Source organism: Corythoichthys intestinalis, chromosome 1 (assembly GCF_030265065.1).
Source record: "Corythoichthys intestinalis isolate RoL2023-P3 chromosome 1, ASM3026506v1, whole genome shotgun sequence".
NCBI classification, from domain to species: Eukaryota; Metazoa; Chordata; class Actinopteri; order Syngnathiformes; family Syngnathidae; genus Corythoichthys; species Corythoichthys intestinalis.
The window spans coordinates 66,457,696-66,479,629 of NC_080395.1; the positions used below are offsets into that span (position 1 = coordinate 66,457,696).

Consider the following 21,934-nt stretch of genomic DNA (forward strand, 5'->3'; position numbering starts at 1 on the left):
GAGGGAAGATAATGGGGTGTCTGTAAATTCCAAGAGGTAATAGTTGCATGGATAACCTTGTTGCTACATAGATTACAGTGAATGCTTTTGACTTCAGACTTCATCTCCAGAGCAACCATCTAGGAGACCTATAATCAGCCCCCTAAACTCCATTAAAAACATGAAAGCACACCGAGCATGCATATGCTTTACAGGAAACAAATCCCTAGTGGAACAGTACGGAGGACAAGGAGTGAACATTTTCTTACAAAATAACAGAGATTTAAAAAACATCTCTACCGACTGTATTGATCTAAATATCGTTTGAGCATTGTCTCTACTAATATAATTTCTAAAAATGAACACAAAAATGTTCCGTGGATTGCTGTACAAAAATTTTAATTAATAAAAGATTCAAGAAAGACATTGCTGTCGTAGTTCGTCTTTTGGCGCTGATGTAAAAAAATTTTGGCGCAACGTCTGTAAATTTATTAGTGTTGCACTGATACTGATACTAGTACCAATACGGCACTAAAATGACTTCATAGGTATCGGGGAGGAATTAGAAAAAACTGTCAAGATCCCATGCTGCGCATTGAGTACTTTTTGACATCTGATTTCAACTGCTGGTTGCCCTACCCAAGATGGCCGTCAACTACGCAACCTAATGATAGATCTTGTGTGGCGCCTGATCATCCTTTTGTTAGGAATTTCAATTAGTTTATCACTAGTAGACATCCAGTCCATATGAAGTGGCATGTTGGTAGCCTATGAACGTTCATTGGCTGCAAACATGCCACTTAAAATGGATTGGACATCAAGCACCGTCAATGGCAGCCACTAAGTAAATAGCAGATGCTTTGACATTCATAAAATAATCTAATAATAAAAGCAGTTGAGGAATAAGCAAGTTATGACTTCATTTTAATGTCAATACATTGACTATGAGGGTAACATCGCTGTCCTGAGGTAATTTTAGTAGGGGCTATGGAAGGTCTTTTCATGTTTCTACTCTGAACTGAAATTGGTTTATAACTCGCAGACGTCCATGAAAGCAATGACTTTACATTAAAGTGAGTATGCATTAATTCAGTATAAAAAGGGGGAAAAAAGTGTAGCTTTTTGCAGTGAATGGGAACCAAAAACCCCTGCGAACTGTGAAAAACCACATTGCCCCCTTCCAAAAAATATCGAGGTAAACAGTATTTATTTACTGCATTTATATATTGTATACTGTAAAGTACAGCATTTAAAACTATTTACAGTACTGTCATTGTGCAGTCACTCCGTGATGCGTGGGGGCAACTTGGCACCCCTCCTGGATGTCGTGGAGGTCCATTCACGAGCATGATGTTTCATTTGCGGGTAAAGATTTTTTTTCAATTCCTCTAGAGATTTTGGATGCTTGTAGCTGGCATTGTCTGCTGTCAAAGCAGATAAAAATGGAAAAAAGTACCATTGTGGAGCTGTTTGACTGTTCTCCAATTGTGGGTAAAAGTTGTTGAAAGTTCCTCAGGAGATATTAGGGGTTTATAGTGGGCTTTGGGTGCTCTGAAAGCGGGTTAAAAATAGTCCTGTAGGTGTTTCGCAAAATACTGTGCCCGATTTTGGGGTTAAAAAATGTAAAAACGGTTAACATTCCCCCGGATGTTTTGGAGGTTTTGTACTGTAGTGGGCTTTGAGTCTCTCAAATCTAGTAAAAATGCTGAAAAGTCCAGCTAAAAATAAGCTTTAAGGCTTTGTTATTGAAATCCTTGCATAGGACTAGACAAAAGATGATAAAAGGCTGGGCAGCTCATGGGATAAAAAAAAAAACAACTTTTAAAAACCCCACGAATAACTGAAACCGCAAATTTTGACACGCGAATTGGCGAGGGATCGCTCTATATTCTTTCAAAAATGGTATCGGTACATCATCGGCCGATACCACACAGCTGAACGTTGGAATCTGAAGCCAAAAGGTTAAGTGCAAAAGTCAAACAAGATACACAAGGAGCGACATGGTGCCAAAGATCAGGCCTTTAATGGATCCAAACAGAGCAGGTTCATTCACGAGCTAGTGTCGCTTGTAGGAGTTATTTAGGAAATAGTCAAATTTGAATGTTTATTACTTTTTTAAGGTTCGTGGATCGTGACTGCTGCCACAATTTTTTCTTGGCAGGAAGCAAATTATAAAAAAATTAATTGAATACAGCACTTGAAATCAGCCTCCACTCTGTTTCACTTCTCAATTTCCATATGAGATGAAGCTAGTCACTAAAACTGGAAGCGTGGAACATAGTGGAGCTATTGTTAGCTAATTATATTTACCCATGGACACTATGTGGGGGGCCTGATATCCGAGGAGAAAGAGGAGAGACGGTGAGTCAAAAGGAGATGTTATTAGGCGGGGTGGAGCGTACACGATTCAGCAACGTGAGGTGGGGAACCCAGTATCATGTAAATCACTTGTAAATTTGGATATGTTGACATCCTGTTCTATGCTCCTGGATCGCTAATCCTGGCACTGACAATCTCTCTACCTGAGTGTGTCTAATTGCACCCAGTGATGCGTGAACCCACTTACCCAGTGATGCGTGAGCCCACTCAGACTTGCGATAGTAATGCAGAAACGTGAAAATGCTACGTGGGGCCTGCTCCAGGGCCCCGGCCCGCCCCCAACCAATCAAAAGCAAGTGCGCTTCACCCCTCCTCAACGCAAAGGGGCCACCGTCATCCCACTGGGACCCAGGGCTGTCATTTGGACCAGTCGCGCCCCCATTAACCAGCCCTTAGGGAAGAAATGAGAGGATATGCCACCGCCCGGACCCCCAGCCACTGCCACAACCGACACGGCACACAACCGGACTCCCATGGCCCACTAGGCCCAGGGCAGGAAATGATCTCCACCCTGAGAGGCGACACCCCATTGTCCAGCCGAGTCCAACCAACAATCTGCGCCAGGGCCTAAGGAGGGCAGGCACTCCCGCCTTCACCGGCCGATGTCAGGTAGCTTTTCGCATGCAATGGTCACCGGCGACACTCCCTTCACCGGCCAACAGGGAGCATAGTCACCCAAAAATGCAGGTGAACTCCTTATTAAAACGTGTGCCATGATCCCAGTAGTTGACATAATATAAAACACTTAGCTTATTCACTTCGTCTGTCCAATGGTCCCTCGATTATCGGACTTGCTTTGCCAATTCTTCGCAGTGAACAGGATCTTTTGGAAACCCAAAAAGGCTCACACCACGCTCCCTGGTTTAGCAACAAAAGCCTGCATCACATTGGGCTGGTGTGACGCAAAAAATAAACAAACTAATCCACAAAATCAACTGAATCCGCAGTACTTCTGCATACAATAGTATGGCTGTGTAGTGAAGATGATCTCATCCACTGATGTCATATCTGTCTTCTTCCTCAATCCGAGACTCTGGCCGGAAGTCACTCATTTTCATGGCGCAGGATTCAAAAAGTTGAATAAATACATCGACCGCCTCTACACACATCCAAGCTGTCCATTTGACTCAGGAGCTAGTGACGGGATCTGTCGTTCACTTGAGTAAACGAATCCATTCCGGTTCGTTCAGTAAAACGATTCGTTCAAACGAATCGTTCAACGAATCGTTCGCCCCCCTCATCTCCCTCCCCACCCAAATGAATCGTTCGGTTAGTGAACGGGAAGTGACGTTGCTGAACGAATCCCCAAAGACCGCTTCGCAGTATAACTGAACGGGAAGTGACATTGCTTGGTCCCTCCCTCTCTTGCACATTGACCACTCGTCGTAGTTTCAGAAATGAATGACAGGCGATATCATTCTGCTCTCAGAGACAGCCTCGTCTCCCTCCCGCTGCTGCAAAAGCGAGGGAGAACTTCCGCGTCGTCTGTCCTAGTTTAATGGGATCAAAGTCATGGCTCGTGCTTGCATTTCGATTGAGGACACGGTTAAACATTTTCCTTTTGTGGGGGGAGCGGGGGGTTGGGGTCGGGGGCGCACGGACTTTCTTTAGCATGATCTTGCTCACATATACAATGCTGCTGCTAACAGCCAACGCGGCATGCCTGCTGTCACGAAAACAAAAATAAATCGAAAGTTTAATTTCTAATTATGGAACGGCCAACACATCATATTAACCTCTCGCTCTGTTGTATTTTTGTTTTTTATTATTAAGATGATCGTTTTGAATTTTTGCACTGGTATTAATAAATAAAATAATCCGGTCAGCTCCCCTGTCGTCCCCGCATCTCAGATCGTCAAATGCTGACGAGAAATAATTGTTTGCTTTATGATTTCGCCTTTCTACTCTCATTAGTCTGTTAAGAAAAATGTAGACATATTGCGACATCTCCCGTGTCCGCGCGCTTTGTTTTTGGGGCGCTTGAGTAGCACATGATGGACGGATTGACATAATTTGTCAAACCAACCGACACCCTCTGACACGAAAAAAAAAAAAAAAAAAAAACACTCGGAAAAAATTGACATGTATATACAGTTTCATTGCAAATCAGTATTATGGTGATCATACTAAATATTATTTTTTTTCTGTGCACATATGAGGTACATATCGCTGCCATGAAGCCTCCATATAGTGACAGTTCTCTGCCCGCTTCACTGCCGTCACGCGACCGCAGCTCAGGTTTTGCTTGCCTCGTAGCTACGCGTGTTTTAAATTACTGTAAATTTGATAGTATATCGTCATAGGCACAGTCCCGAGTCTGTTGAGAAAAGTAGAACACTAAACCATGCTCGCTAGATTTGTGTGGTGTTTTTGTCTTTTTGAGCAGCATTTGATAGGCTCCACGTTAACAAATATGTGACAAAGTCGTTTCCTTTCATTTTATGACTCGTTCACCGCATAGTCATTACTGGAAAGTCAAGTTAGCAGCAAGCTAGGTCAGGAACCGGAGGACCGAATCACTGAACGGGAAGTGACAAAACTCAGTCTTTCCCCCCTGCCTGCACGCTGGCTGCTTATTGGCCACACGTGGAAATGAGTGACATACGCCATGATTCTGTTTCCGCTCCCTCCCCTGCCCGCGATGAGGCTGGCGTCTGATTGGTCGTGTGCGATGTCAGACGACGCTGCCGCTTGCTCAACGCCCTCCCACGCAGCGAACAAGCGCCACCAACTTCATAGAACGAATCAGTGCAGATGGTGATTAGTTCGGTCTCGTTCACCCAAACAATTCGTTCAAAAAGAACGAATCGTTCGCGACCGATACAACACTATCAGGAGCACAAAATATCGCGTGTAATATGAAATAAACATGTTTTCTGGTGTCATATACAATTTAAAACTGATGCGACTGCACCAATCGTTCCCCACCATTTTAACTCATTGGCAGCCATTGACAGCGAATGAACAAATAAACTTTTGTGCTTGATATTTAATATTCCCCATTATTAAGATGGAGTTTTCTGTACCTTTGTATATAATAGTGTTGTTGATGTGATTAAGCTTAAATAACTATTGGCTGTTTTTGACGGCAATAGACAGCCAATCCATTTTAATGGGACGTCTACTACAGTCGATGGGTTTTAAAAAAAGTATAATTTCAAAAACTACCACAGCACCTACTCTGTGAATAGTACACACACATCTTGTGTTTTACAGCGCTTGGACCTGAACAGCCAGAGCAAGAATTCCCTCATATTCGAGACGAAAAGGAACTGGTGTCCATTTGCATGAAACAGGATCGCTCCCCCCACATATAGGCAGTGACGTCAAAGCCTCTTGACGATGAAGAGACAGAGGAGCTAGCTCACATTAAAGAGGAGTCAGAGGACCTTCACATCAAAACAGAGGAGGAAGCACTGCTGTACATTAAAGAAGAAGAATAGGACATCCAAAAGTTTCCTTAGACTCGTGTCCTTTTGAAGATGACACGAAGATGAAGAGAAGATGAAGGTCCAAGTGAGCTGAGCGGAACTCAAGTCAACACAAATTAACTGAAGGTGAAGGAGTATCACAAACTGACAGCGTCAGAGCACCACTATCAAATGATAATGACGCAACGTCACATGCTCCACAGACTGATGATGCTGAGCACTCAGAAGGAAAGACGGCCACAGTTTCAACAAACGCCAGAATAGTCTCAGTGTGGGAAAAGGATTGCTTCTAAGTGTAATTTGAAACATGTGCACACTGAAGAGGAATCTTTTTCCTGCTCTGCTTGTGGTCAAACGTTCTCTAGAAAGGGACATGTGATACTGTATGTCTTTTAAGAACACACACTGCAGAGAAACCCTTTTCCTGCTCAGTTTTTGGTCAAAGTTTCTCCCAAAAGGCAAGTTTAATACGTCACACAAGAACACATACTAGAGAGAAACCCCTTTACTGCACAGTTGTGGTCCAGGTTTCTTTCAAAAGGCAAGTTTAATATGTCACGCAAGAACACTCACTAGAGAGAAACCCTTCTCCTGCTCTGTTTGTGGTAAAAAGCGTCACTCTAAAGGCAAATTTAAAATGTCAGACAAGAGCACCGACTGGAGAGAAACCTTTTTCTTGCTCGGTGGTCGAAGTTTCTTTTAGAGGTGACAGGTTAAGGCAACCAGGTGAGTTGCTGAGAATGACAGTACTTACTGAAGGTTTCACCTTTTGTGCACCAACTAACTTTCTTAAAGCCCCCACCTCTAAATCCTTGTGTAACCCAAGTCCAATCAAGTGCAATCATCGCATAACCCGAGTCTGGAATGTGCTTTTTCATTTTTCTGTCCTTTTCCCTATGCCCTCAGTTGTATCTTTCACACATTTCTGGATACAGTAATATGTGTAATATTTAGCTTTTTTTTTTTTTTTTTTACAATTCTCAATGTTCACATTGCTACTGTTCTGTATGCTTTATGCAAGTTAGCCAACAGTTCTGTATGTTTTTAGATTTAAAAAATCTATTACTTATAATTTTTCTGTAACAAAACATGCCTGTTACATTGCTTCCTGGAGTTTTTGACACGTTTCGCACCTCAGCACAATTTGTCCCAGCACCACATACAGTCAGTCAGTTGGGTCAACTGATTAATTGATTGAAAAAAAACATAGAGATTATTCACATGTGCCTTATAAAGGGGACAATTTGGGGGGTTTCTCAAGCTATTTTAGTTTGTCTTTTTTGCTTGCCTCTGTGAACAGCCCCATTCTCATAAATAAGAGGCCTGTTGGATTGAATTGATATATTTAACATTTAGTTATAGTCCAATTTATTCATTTGGCTATTGAGATCTCAGTGGGCAAGTGTAAGTGAATATAATGACCTCGCACATTGATCGTGGTTTTCTTTGTTTGTTTGTTGGATATGAACGTATTTAAATGTTGTAATAGTTTTATTCATTTACCAAAGGGACTCGCTGTGAGGAAGGAATACACTAGCTAAACAATAGGGGAAGAGGGAAGACAGGAGAGACTACTAAGGTGTGGTAGGGCAGGGTGAGTGTGCAAGCATTGCTACTCATGTGAATTTGAGAACTTGTGAGAAGTGTCAACACAAGTAAAGAGAGGACAAAATTAAAGAGGAGATTTTTTTTAAGCCCTCACATTTATTCACTTGAACTTGACCACTGTCCATCTCTTGCTCATGTCTGGGTCAATGACGGTTAACTTTACTATTTAATCCACAGTTATTATTTGTGTTTAATGCATGAGAAATTATTGTTTTTAAATGTTTAACTGCTATTTGGAATGAACTCATCTTTAAAACATCTTTATCAAAAATCTATAAATCTTATAGACCAGAGGACTATTTCTGGAATGGTAAATGGACTTAAACTTGTATAGCTCCATTCCAATATCAAGCCACTCAAAGTGCTTTGACATTATATGCTCATTTACCTACTGATGATGCAGCATCAGGAGCAATGTGGGGTTCCATATCTTGCTCAAGGATACTGCGGCAAGGTCACCAGGGTGAGAATCGAAGCCACAACCTCTGGTTTGGGGGAACAACTACGCTATTACTTAGGCAAGCAACCCAATTTTTGGTAGGTAATTTCAAAAACTCAACTTTAATATTATTAATTATTATCAAGTACTGTATATGATATTTAATTGTTTCATTTCATTTTTATAAATAAATACATTCATCAACAGTGTTGGGAATAACGCCGTTATAAATAACGCTGTTACATAACGGCGTTATTTTTTCAGTAACGGGGTGATCAAACTAATTATTTTTTCCGCCGTTACAACGCCATTACCGTTACTGACGGTCAAAAGCAGTGCATTACCTACTTTGAATAAATTGAAGAAACTACCAGCCGTAGTGAGTCTACTGTGCTCTGTTTATTTGTCATTCAAGACTTGGGGTACGTTCAGGCTCATGGCAATGAAAATAGTAAACACACTGTCATGTCCATTTATTACTTGCATATGTTATGCGGCGTTGTTTCACCCTCTGCTGGCGATTCGGTGCGACTGATTATATCGGTTTCGGCGCGCACTTCAGACGTCATTATATGTCGACGCGAACTCACAGTAATAGACAGTGCTATTTAGACCAGCTAACGTCTGCATCCAGTATTCAGTGGCAGTTCTCACGGCGTCATCACACTATTTGTGTCTAATACATGCATCGCTTGTGAGTTATATTCCTCTTTTGTTTATATTCATGAGCGTTGTATAGTTATTGGTGATGTGTATTTGAATTTGTTCACATACTGGACTGTCTCAGAAAATTAGAATACACAATATTCTAATTTTCTGAGACAGTCCTGTATATTGTTCTATGTAAAGGACGTCAGCCAAGGTCGGCCCCCCACATTTTTACCACGCCAAATCTGGTCCCCTTTGCAAAAAGTTTGGACACCCCTGCTTTAAATGGTGGATTAATGTACAGGACTGTCTCAGAAAATTAGAATATTGTGTATTCTAATTTCCTGAGACAGTCCAGTATATGGTGAAATGCAGTTACATTGTTAGATGCTTGTGAGCTAATTGGCTAGTGCTACTGCTCAAATGGACACGTGTGTGTACATTTTATGTTATTTTGTGATTTATGCAAGTTATTGACACAATGTTTTATTATTTTCAGTTTTACAAAATTACAAGAATCGTGCTCCTGTCAAAAGAAAGATGACTTCAGTAAAGCCCATGCAACTTTGCCACACCGTCTGATTTCTTTTTGGAGCTTCTTATGTTCGCTATCTGTCGATTTGTGCACTCACTCACATTGAGGACAGAATACACACATAGCCTACCTTTGCAAGAACGATGGAGTTGCCGTTTGATACGGTCATAAAGTGCAGGTCCTGCACTCATCCGCAGCAAAACTGTTCGTAGCTTTGTAGCGATTTGTAATTTGGGAATCGCTGATGAGTTTAGTAACATACACCAAACAATAAATACAGCAGAATGTCCATTTCGCGTAATTGTGGAAGCCCGTCGACATCTTTACTAGGAGTGGGAACCTCAGGGCCGCCAAGGAATTGCTCAACAAACATTGAGCAGTTACAGCATCCATACTCCATTGTATGGCCGATAAGTTAAATAAAAGTATCGATTATTGGCGGGAGCATATCGATAACCCATCGGGTTGCAAAATATCGCGATATATTGCTGTATCGAGATATTGTCACACTCTTAATCTTTACTCCATTTGTCTTCGGCTTGCTCGTAAGGGTCAACATTGTTCACATCCTTAAGTTTAATCTTCGTCTTAGTAACGAGTTTGTCTCTTTATCGAACTGGCAAGTTAAAGTTTAATGTCCCGCGAGCCAGACCTGCTTCCAATATGGCTGTGACGTAAACGCTTGAGGCTAATAGCGCACGTACTCCAGAGCCGGTGCTTTCACACACAAACCAGAACAGCGCGTGCGGCAAACACACACACGCAAAACAGATGCAGAGGGATATGATGGCAGAGCATTCAGAGGAAAATTTGTCCTTTACGAGGTGGAGATATAAACACTATTACAAGTTGGTTGAAATTAAAGGAAAGAACGTGCATGTAAAGTGTAATTTATGTCCTCGGGCAAAGCTTTTGTCGACATCTGTGGTAAGCAATTCAAATCTGTTTATTTTTGTTGCACTTCAAATGTAGTAAATATTACAAGGTTCTATAACACAACTACCTGTCTGTTCTTCTCTATTCAATTGACTCGAATACTGCTCAGAAAAAAATTCAAATTCTTTGACATACAACAGCTTCTTTTTAAAGTAACGGAAATAGTTACTTTCCCTGGTAACTAGACTATAGAGTAATTCAGTTACTAACTCAGTTACTTTTTGGAAGAAGTAGTGAGTAACTATAACTAATTACTTTTTTAATGTAACGTGCCCAACACTGTTCATCAATGATTACATATGTGGGATGCTTTGACTTTTTCAAAGCATTCCCGAAATTAATAAAATGTTTTCTGAAAGACATTGAGCATTTTTACAAATGCTGACAACTCAAAAGTTTGTGCTTGAGGAAAGTCAAAAGAAGCATAGTTGACATCTCTTCCAACGGATGTCAGTAATACCCATTGTCCCGTGCAAATATAGATATCTCAACACCAGAAATTCACGATTGCATACTTAAATACTTTGAGCAACCATTTTTAATGTGCAGGTAATTTAAACTAAGTGCTTTCTACTCCTTCACGCATAAGAATAAAAACCCTGATTTGAACCTCTGCCCTCAAAAATACGAGACTAATGTGCTAAGCACTCGTTTTTACTTAAGTAAATATCTTAAATGAGACTTTTGGTCAATTTTGGCACACAAGTGACTGTACTCATATTGTTTGCATATTACTAAGCCCAGCTAAAGAATTGCAGGCTTCTCTGGCAGCTGCAGGCTACTTCCTGTTTATGTTGCCCAGATACTCTGACTTTGGATACGGCCCATAAGTCTAGCTATTTACAGTACATACCACACATTAGTACACATGTACTCCACGTATACATCAATCAACTAAAATAACTTTGAGACATCCATGACAATTACAGTTTTGTGTACATCGACTTCAGGAAAGAGAAGTTCACTTCCAGTCCATCTATATCAGTGCTGTGACCAAGAGGGAACATGTAAGTAGGACCAGATGTAGACTTTTCAACAAACATAGTTGTAAAGATAAATGAAGGTGATTTTTAGAGCTGGGCAATATTACCGGTATATTGTTATAACGAAGTACAATGTTCCATGTGTGTTTCTGTGTGGTGTTGGCATGTTCTCCCTGTGCCTACAGTGCTGGCTAAAAGTATTGGCACCCCTGCAATTCTGTCAGATAATGCTCAATTTCTCCCAGAAAATGATTGCCATTACATATGCTTTGGTAGTAATATCTTCATTTATTTTGCTTGTAATGAAAAAACACAAAAGAGAATGAAAAAAAAAATTAAAGCATTAACATTTTACACAAAACTCCAAAAATGGGCCAGACAAAAGTATTGGCATCCTTAGCCTAATACTTGGTAGCACAACCTTAAATCAAAATAACTGCGAACAAGCACTTCCGGTATCCATCAATGAGTTTTATACAATCCTCTGCTGGAATTATAGACCATTCGTCTTTGGCCAACTGCTCCAGGTCTCTGAGATTTGAAGGATGCCTTCTCCAAACTGCCAATTTCAGATCTGTACGCAGGTTTTCTATGGTATTAAGTTCTGGACCCATTGCTGGCCACTTTAAAAGCCTCCAGTGCTTTCTCTCAACCTATTTTCTAGTGCTTTTTGAAGTGTGTTTTGGGTCAATGTCCTGCTGGAAGACCCATGGCCTCTGAGGGAGACCCAGCTTTCTCACACTGGGCCCTATATTATGCCGAAAAATTTGTTGGTAGTCTTCAGACTTAATAATGCCATGCACACGTTCAAGCAGCCCTTGCCAGAGGTAGCAAAGCAACCCCAAAACATCAGGAAACCTACGCCATGTTTGACTGTGGGGACCGTGTTCTTTTTTTTGAAGGCCTCGAAAACCCAAGACTAATTTCGTTTAGTTTAAGTTGACAATTGTAGTGTCTACATCAGGGGTGTCCAAACTTTTTGCTAAGGGGGCCAGATTTAGTGTGGTAAAAATGTGGGGGGGCGACCTTAGCTGACGTCCTTTACATAGAAAAATATATTTAAGCAAATTTTGGCAAGCCATTATGTGTGTCACATTTGCTTTATTATTATTTTTTTAATTAATAATTCCAGCAATCTCACAACTAGCCTTTGTGGCGTTCTCTTTCGACTCTCGGGCTCTTGCGAAATACTGCTGCTGTAAAATTAAACTAGCTTCAAGTTGCTTCAATTTCTCGCTACGTATCTTTCCTGTAATCCTGTCGTACATGTCAGTGTGTCTTGTTTGGTCATATCGCCTCATATTGAACTCTTTAAAAACAGCGACTGTCTCTTTGAAAATGAAGGAGACACAGTTGTTGCGTATTTTAGTGAAGAAGTAGTCCAATTTCCACCTATTCTTGAAGCGTCGGCTGTCGCAATCAAATTTCATTTTTATGTTGATTGTCGCCATTTTAGAAAATTGGGAGTAAAATGTCACATGGGGTAATGTTGCTTAGAGTGCTGCTGCCTTTTAGTGGGTAAATGATGAGCAGCATTCTGTGTGTAAGCTATTTCATATGCTGGTAGCAGTACTGCTGACTAATTTATTAAGTCTGTGTGTGGGCCAGATGTTACTGATTTTATGAGAGACGCTGGGGGCCGGATGAAATTTGACCACAGGCCGCATTTGGCCCCCGGGCCGGACTTTGGACATGTCTGGTCTACATGGACAACGCCAATTTGGTGATTATACACTCTCAGCAGGAAAACAGTACATTATTTTAAATGAATTATACCCACCTGGACACCACGAACTGTATGTAAAAAAAATGTTGTCTGAGAGTTTAAGAGGACGCTGGCCGTTAGCATTAGCCTAATGCGAGCACGAATGCTATGGTAGCGCTACGAGTTACATTTAGTGTGCGATGATCACTCAACACAGACCTTTAAAGGCAAATGCAACATTGTATATTCTCTCTGGGCAAGATAAGAAAGCCAATTTCACTGTGTGCGGAAGCCTTGAGAGGAGAAGACACTGGCGAGTTGGGGTGGGGCGGCGCAGCACGTCACATGAGTGACATAACCAGACACTGCTACAATGCAGGCTAACTACACATAAAATGTAACACACAGTGAACATGTGACGGAAACTATAGCGCATTTTCGTCTTGTTCTCGTTTCGTCAGACGAAAACTGGCCCTCGTCTTGTTATGTCTTAGTCTCCCACCACATGTTTTTCCATCGTTATCATCTCATCCTTGCTATGAAGAAAGTGTTCGTTGACGAAAACAACAGCGGTCCCTAGGTATGAGTGTAGGGCTGGGCGATATGGCCTTAAACATGTATCACGATAAATTGAGCAGATTTATCTCGATAACGATAAATGACGATAAATTCGCCCAAGCGGACTGTTATATAATTTGAAAATCTGAATCAATGCATGAAATACAGATTAACTATTTCTTGTTGATTTATTTACCAGCATTCAATTTGATATACTGTATTTAACAATTGTACATGCAGTCTAAACATTAAATTTATAAAAATTAGGGCTGTCAAAATTATCGCGTTAACTGGCGTTAATTAATTTTTTAAATTATTCACGTTAAAATATTTGACGCAATTAACGCACTTGCCCAGCTCAGACATATTTAAATGTCACTAGAGTGAAAGGCCCACCTGTTAATTGTGTTTTGCGGAGTTTTGCTGCCCTCTGCTGGCGTTTGGGTGCGACTGATTTTATAGTGTAAGTAATTATTGCCATCAACAATGGCGGGCTACTAGTTTATTTTTTGATTGAAAATTTAACAAATTTTATTAAAACGAAAACATTAAGAGGGGTTTTAATATAAAATTTCTATAACTGATTTAGAACTGATTTATTGTTATAATAAACAAATACAGTCCTTATGTACCGCATGTTGAAAATATATATCCATCTTGCGTCTTATCTTTCCATTCCAACAATAATTTAGAGAAAAATATGGCATATTATATAGATGGTTTGAATTGCGATTAATTACGATTAATTAATTTTTAAGCTGTAATTAACTCGATTAAAAATTTTAATCGTTTGACAGCCCTAATAAAAATGTATTGTAAGCAATAAGAATTCAAGTATGAACATTTATAACAGCGTGTATGACTTGAACAATGTACACTGTCAAAATCAATACGCCTGTGCAAACATGTAATTGTAACACAAATGACTTGCAGCTTGAACAGTACACTTCAAAAAGACAACTTATTGTTAATGGCTGCTGTGATATAATTATTAAATACAAGTGTTTACTTTATGGTTTAAGGGTTTTTTTCCCCCCCAGTGCATTTTTTCATAAATGCACGCACAATAAAAATAGCTGGGGCCATTTCTCGGTCATTATAAGTTTCGCCGTTGGATTGTACTTTATGCAGAATTCTTTACCATCACAAAAGCTATCAGAGGAATCACACACACAGACAGATACAAAATAACGCCACATAGTAATTGCTAGATGCAGTCCGTGCCCAATCCACTCATTAAGTTCAGCCGTTTCGACAAGGTTAGACCCTCTATCCGACTCCATAACGTTCATTTGTAGCGTTAGCCGCTAGCTAGCGTTAGCCTGGCTACCAGTAGAAAGCACTGAAAGCACCATCTCCGGAAATCGTGAGAACAAAGGAGGACAGCGGGTGAAAGCCCGTCTGGATGCCACCAAGAGTCTACTAAATATCGGTTGAAAGTTTGGTGAACCTCCCTTAAGCCACACTCCATCACGTTTTGCTTGTAGCGTTAGCTGCTAGCGTTAGCTTACCGGGCTTTTGTTTGATTGGCTTCCTGATGATCACGTGACTCCCTACGTAAGCACATTCACTGCTTTCTTAAAGGGGAATGAACATAGACGAACAACACAGAATCAAAGCGGGATGAAAAGACTATTTTCTTGTTTTATTAATTTACCGAATTTACCGACATGGTCAAAATTACGTCGGTCATCGTTAAGAATTTCGGTGACGGTAAATTTTCGGTTTACCGCCCTGCTCTATATGAGTGTGAGCGCAAATGGTTGTTGCTCTTATTGTGCCCAGTGCAGGGTGTACCCTACCTCCTGCCCATACTTACAGTAACTGGGACAGGCTCCAGCACCTCTGTGACCATTATAAGGATAAGCATTACAAAAGATACATGAAAGAATGCATTTTTCTCATGGACACCATCTTATGTTGAAATAATGCTAATCACTAATCCCCCACACATAGTCTCTATAAAACTATCACTGAAAAGAGCTATTCATCATTATCATCATTTTGGCATTGTGTTAAAATAAATAAAAAAACAATGTTTGGATTCATATAACAAAAATTACAGTTTGTACAGCTTTATCTGTATTGTACAAAGGTACAGTATATACTGTACAATAATTAGCAATTGCTCAGCAGGTTACCACATTAGAGAGTTTGCTCTCACCAGACAGCGCCCGTTGACGCACACAGCCCCAGGTACTTTGTCACAGGCTGTGCCATCAAGCACACGGCCAAAGTTGTAGTAGAAGTTATGACCCAAGGCCAGGCAGTTGAGCTCACAGGGGTTGGAACCTAGGGCAGATGTTCAGTCAGTGGTTTGCTCGTGTGATTTTGGTGGTGGAAAATCAGAAATAATAGTTGAAGGATGCTTTACAGATCATCAAGGCACACTCTCTCTGTATTGTTTTAATACAACTACATTGGCCAGGACAATCTGATTCTTCAATGAAAATTGAGGCATATCGTTGCTGGTTCAAGTAAGAATATGTACCATCCCAAAAAATGTTTCACATAGGATCACTGTTTTTGTAATGTGATTGCCGAATGTGCCTGTATAAGTTAGCAATTACTGTAATTTCCCGAATATAACGCGCACTTTTTTCCCCCCAAAATCAACTTGTAAAATCATGGTGCGCATTATAAACGGGTACAGGGATGGAGACAAAAAAAAAAAAATATATATATATATATATATATATATATATATATATATATATATATATATATATACAGTTGTGGTCAAAAGTTTACATACACTTGTGGAGAACATAATGTCATGGCTCTCTTGAGTTTCCAGTTATTTCTACAACTCTGATTTTTCTCCGATAGAGTGATTGGAACAGATACTTCTTTGTCACAAAGAACATTCATGAAGTTTGGTTCTTTTATGACTTTATTATGGGTTGACAGAAAAAGTGATCAAATCTGCTGGGTCAAAAATATACATACATGGATCTGAAAAGGCGAATCATTGACTTGAACAAGTCAGGAAAGTCACTTGGAGCCATTTCAAAGCAGCTGCAGGTCCCAAGAGCAACAGTGCAAACAATTGTTTGTAAGTATAAAGTGCATGGCGCTGTTTTGTCACTGCCACAATCAGGAAGAAAAAGCAAGCTATCACCTGCTGCTGAGAGAAAATTGGTCAGGAGGGTGAAGATTCAACCGAGAATCACCAAAAAGCAGATCTGCCAAGAATTAGAAGCTGCTGGAACACAGGTGTCAGTGTCCACAGTCAAGCGTGTTTTGCATCTCCATGGACTGAGAGGCTGCCGTGCAAGAAGGAAGCCCTTGCTCCAAAAGCGGCACCTTAAGGCTCGACTGAAGTTTGCTGCTGATCACATGGACAAAGATAAGACCTTCTGGAGGAAAGTTCTGTGGTCAGACGAAACAAAAATCGAGCTGTTTGGCCACAATGCCCAGCAATATGTTTGGAGGAGAAAAGGAGGAGGCCTTTAACCCCAAGTACACCATGCCTACCGTCAAGCACGGTGGTGGTAGTATTATGCTGTGGGGCTGTTTTGCTGCCAATGGAACTGGTGCTTTACAGAGAGTAAATGGGATAATGAAGAAGGAGGATTACCTTCAAATTCTTCAAGATAACCTAACGTCATCAGCCCGAAGATTGGGTCTTGGGCGCAGTTGGGTGTTCCAACAGGACAATGACCCCAAACACACATCAAAAGTGGTAATGGAATGGCTAAATCAGGCTAGAATTAAGGTTTTCGAATGGCCTTCCCAAAGTCCTGACTTAAACCCCATTGAGAACTTGTGGACAATGCTGAAGAAACAAGTCCATGTCAGAAAGCTATCAAATTTAACTGAACTGCACCAATTCTGTCAAGAGGAGTGGTCAAAGATTCAACCAGATGCTTGCCAGAAGCTTGTGGATGGCTACCAAAAGCGCCAAATTGAAGTGAAAATGGCCAAGGAACATGTTACCAAATATTAGCGCTGCTGTATGTATATTTTTGACCCAGCAGATTTGATCACTTTTTTCTGTTCACCCATAATAAAGTCATAAAAGAACCAAACTTCATGAATGTTTTTTGTGACAAAGAAGTATCTGTTCCAATCACTCTATCAGAGAAAAATCTGAGTTGTAGAAATAACTGGAAACTCAAGAGAGCCATGACATTATGTTCTTCACAAGTGTATGTAAACTTTTGACCACAACTGTATAAATATATATAAAGACCGATTTTTTTTTTTGTTTGACACGGCCATGTTGTGTTGAAGAAACGTATGCGGCGATCCGTTGCCGACCATTACGGTACGTGACGTCACCATTTTGTTTCGGTCGTGGCGAGCTAGGTAAGGAGTCGGAGGTGGAGTATCAAACAACGGAGCTAATCCGCGTTGCTTAATTGACATTTAGGCTGCAACAAAATACGGTAGCAATGTCTGTGTCATATACACCTCGTGGAATATAACTATCTTTCCTGCTGTTCCCTCAACAAAATACCTCCCCCCCGGAACTATACAACGTGCCAACATAAGTTCCGCCGATGAATTCTGTTATAACGCGTTACACGGTAATACTTAACTCTGATTGGTCGAATGATTTCGTCTGTGTTAAATTCTGCTTTTTTCACTCTTCACAAAGCACAGAATTTAGTTTCTTGAACTCATTTGAGTCAACGTTTATTGCAGCTCCGCAACTCGGACTGTAACAAATGTAACACAACACAGACTTTCTGTGTCCGTCAACCATATCTGTCCCTCGGGAAACTCAAACCCAAATAACAATAGTTCCTCTTGTTAGTCTACAGCGATGCATGCTTTGGGTTTTCCGACTTCTAGCCTCACTTTTATTTTACCGTATCTATCCATGGAAGAAACATTTATTCATCATGATGAAACTAGCAAGTTATACAGCAGCCTTTAAAAGAAAAGCCACAACTGTTTTGATTTCTCCTGGATTCTGGTAAGTTGGAGAAGTTGACAAATCATATTATAACCGTACATATTGTCAGTTTACGGTAATGTTTTGAACTACCAATGTGCTATGCTTGTGCTGTGTTTCACCAGTCAGTAAAATGACATTTCTGTATCTGTACACGAGCTCTGTTTTCTTGTATTTATCTATTTATTGGCGCTAAAATTAGGGTGCGTGTTAAACACAGGTGCAATAATCTTCCCTAGATTTTACAAGTAAATTTGGGGTGCGCGTTATACAGGGGTGCGCCTTATATTCGGGAAATTACAGTAATTCGCTTTCAGCCATTTTGTGGAGTGGGCCTGAGTTTTACTGCGAAAACCTAGCCCTAAAACGCATCTAAAGGGCGGTAAGATTTTCAGTATTCCCAGCATTGGCTCGTAAAGAGATACCAATGTTGTGCACTCGCTCCTAATGTGTGTGCACCAGATGCTCATGAGATACATTTTCCGATTAAATCATTTTTTTCTGGTGGGGTTCAACGCTCATAGTGACATAATGGCTCCAGAGCCTAAAAATACAAAACATACGCGACAGCACCATTACCTGACAACAGCATGACAAATCATATATGTGCTCTCCAAATATTCATTTAGACAATTCTTTAAGAAAGCTAACAGATGAAACTTAAACATAGCATATAAGCATGTGAAACAACATTATGTGAGCTTACGTACAGCAGCATCTTGTGAGTGTGACTTCGTTTTGCATGCACAAGATACTAATATTTATATACTGCTGTTTTTTTAAGATATTGGATGGATGGATGGATGGATGGAGTATACTTTTTTTAATAAACTCAAGTGCTGATTGTCACTCTTATAAACGTTGAACTATCACACATAAGCATTTTATTTTTAACGGTCTCCCTTTTACTTTAGTCTGATTTCAAAACCAGCTATCACTCAATGTGTCATATGTGCTAACTACACAAATTTCAATAGCGGTGTTGTTTTTGTCAACGATGATGATCACGAAAATATTTCGTCAATAAACACTTTTTCCATGACGATGACGAGACTATAACGAGCTATAAGACGTGTTATGGGAGACTAAAACGTAACGAGAAGAATGCCAGTTTTCGTCTAACGAGACGAGAACGTGATAAAAATGCGCAATATTTTCCGTCACATGTGTGACATTTTATGTGTAATTAGCCTGCGTCGAAGCAGTGTCTGGTGGAGTCACTCATGAGATGCTGTGCACCCTCCTGACTCGCCGGTCTCCATGCAGGCTTGTACACACGGTGAGATTTGTATTTTTGGCCAGAGAGAATATGCAATGTTGCTTTAGCCTTTAAAGGTCTGTGCTGAGTGATCATCACACACTAAATGTAACTCGTAGCATTAGCATAGCATTAGCGTTTACGTTAGCATTAAGCTAATGCTAACGGCGAGCGTCCTTTACACTCTCAGACTTTTTATACATACAGTTTGTGGCATCCAAGTAGCTATAAATAATTGAAAATAATGTACTGTTTTCCTGCTGAGTGTGCATAATCACCATGTTGGTGTCAAAATGTGCTCGTCTGTCAATGTTAATGTGTAATAGTTGTAAACCTTTATTTATTTATGTATTTATTTTTGGAGTTTTTATTTTATTTTACAGATGAAAACATTTTTAGTAAACTTCAACAAAAATTACACGAAGACAAACACATTTTGAAATGACTAAAGTATGACTGAGACTAACAAGTATTATCATCCAAAAGACTAAGACGAAAATTAAAAAGGGTTGCCAAAAACAACACTGTTAAATAGAAGCATAATTTATTTTTCCATATAAAGTTACTGGGTAGGACCGCTGTAAAAAAAGATCTATAAAAATAATGCTGTACACTGAATTTAAATCAAATTCTTTTGCAAGTTATCATAAGAGCCAAATAGCCGCTGTTTATTTGGTTCCCATTGCATACGAGCAATACAGTAAGACCATGACGTGACTTGTTTCCACTGACCTCCATGGAAGGTAGTCCATTTGAAGGCATTTCCCGTTACCAGCTGTCTGCCATTGAAAGCCACACACTGCATCTCTCGAAAATCTTCAGAGCCAGGAGGGCACTCCTGCACATAGGTGTATGTATTAACATACATCATACAGGGAATCCTTGGGTTACGATGTCCTCGACCTACGACATTTCGACTTTACGACACCAGTGCTTCGTCCGCCATATAGTCCCTTGCACCATATTTTGTGCTTAGCCAGTGCATAGTTCTTGTCTGTGTTTGTGCGACGGGAGTGTCTCTGCCTTTTTGCCCTCCTTTTTTCACATTATGTTCCTAAAGAAGAAAACTGGATGTCCTAGGTTCAGCCAAAAGAATAGCAATTACCATGTAAACAAAGCTTAACATTATAAAAAGAACGGAGAAAGAAGACACACGAAAGAAAATTGGTAAAGATATGCTGCGTTCAGACCAAAGGTAAACCGTTGCTTAAAAATGCTTTGCTCATCGACAAATGCAGTTTTGTGTTCATATAGGCATTATGTCGCCAACTTTCAAAGTAAAAAACCAAACCAAACAATTTCTGGTTCAGGTAACCTAAAAATAAGGACAACAATGTGAAAAGTCCATTGCATGTATGCTTCAGGTTGCAATGTTGATGTGTTGAGTGCTGTGTTTTCTGGACTGCCCTTAAACGCACCGTGTGTTTGACTGAAGTGATAGAAGGAGGGGCGGAGGAGTTGGCGAGTTGGTTTTGTTGGCATCGGCTACGGCCAACAATAGTCGTGTTCCGTGCTTTCGGTTTTAAATAAACCACTGAAAGCCCAGTTGAAAGTAAATATAATTTTTAACAGTGAAACCCAATTTACACAGAAATTCAGGTTATCATCACCGGCGTAGGAATGCAACTTGTTCGTAACTCAAGAACTCTGTGTGTAATGCTTCCATTTTATTTCATTTCATTCCAAACCTTAAAGCAAACCAAGAATAAACTGAAGCCTACAGAACATTACAACTGGTATATAAATCCTCTACATCAGTGTTTTTCAACCGGAAAAGGAATCGTCAGGTGTGCCGCGAGGAATTATCCAATATCGCATTTTTAAAAACGTTGTCAGGCGGAGTTGCAGTAGGAAGGAAGGAGTAGGTATAGTTCTCGGTCGTGTGCAGATGAGCGAGGTATTTCTCGTGTCGCGTTCAAGAACTGCTCGGATTCCTAGCCATGAGCCACCTTGCTGTCCGCGACAATGTGGACCCCATCACGTCTACTGTACATTACTGGATTAGACTTGTCAAGTGTCGATTTCACGAAAGTGTCCTTTCCATTTTATCCATATGTGACAAACGTCAATCCTCCCGTGTTTTATTCCAACGCATTCTCGAGGACAGAAAGGTGGCCGATGGCTAGAAATCCAAGCAGTTCTTGAACTCGACACAAGCAGCTCTTCAACAGCGCCATGGTGCCAAACAAGCTTAAACATCAACTCCAAACGAAACACCCGTCACATCATAACAAGTCGATGGACTATTTCTTTCACCTTCGTTAAAACACAGGGAAACAGGCAACTTTTTTGAGCAAAAACTACAAAAGTAAAGCAGAAAGCCCTGAAAGCCAGTTAGCTTGTTGCTGAACTTGTTGCTAAATCCAAAAAAACCCACACTTTGGCAGAGAAATAATACTACCTGCCTGCAAAGCTATTGTCAGCGAAATGCTTGGCCCTGATGCGGTTAAAGACATTGCTAAAGTCCAGCTGTCTGATCATTCTGAGCTTTTCAAGCCTAACTGCTAGAAAAAATAAAAACAGAGAGAGACTGAGAGCTTTTGAAGACGATTCCTGCCAGGATATTGGATTT

At 40.4% G+C, this 21,934-nt stretch overlaps 1 protein-coding gene across 2 annotated transcripts in view; it reads right to left on the minus strand.

The window, feature by feature from the left end:
- Positions 1-21,934, minus strand: part of adamtsl5 (ADAMTS like 5) — an 82,470-nt gene that overhangs the window by 19,991 nt on the left and 40,545 nt on the right. For both annotated transcript variants that reach the window (XM_057836721.1, XM_057836713.1), the window contains exons 5-6: positions 20,095-20,200; positions 15,366-15,493 (exon numbers count right to left, since the gene is read on the minus strand). In XM_057836721.1, the coding sequence (XP_057692704.1) occupies positions 15,366-15,493; positions 20,095-20,200 (234 nt within the window). The remainder of the gene's footprint in view (positions 1-15,365; positions 15,494-20,094; positions 20,201-21,934) is intronic.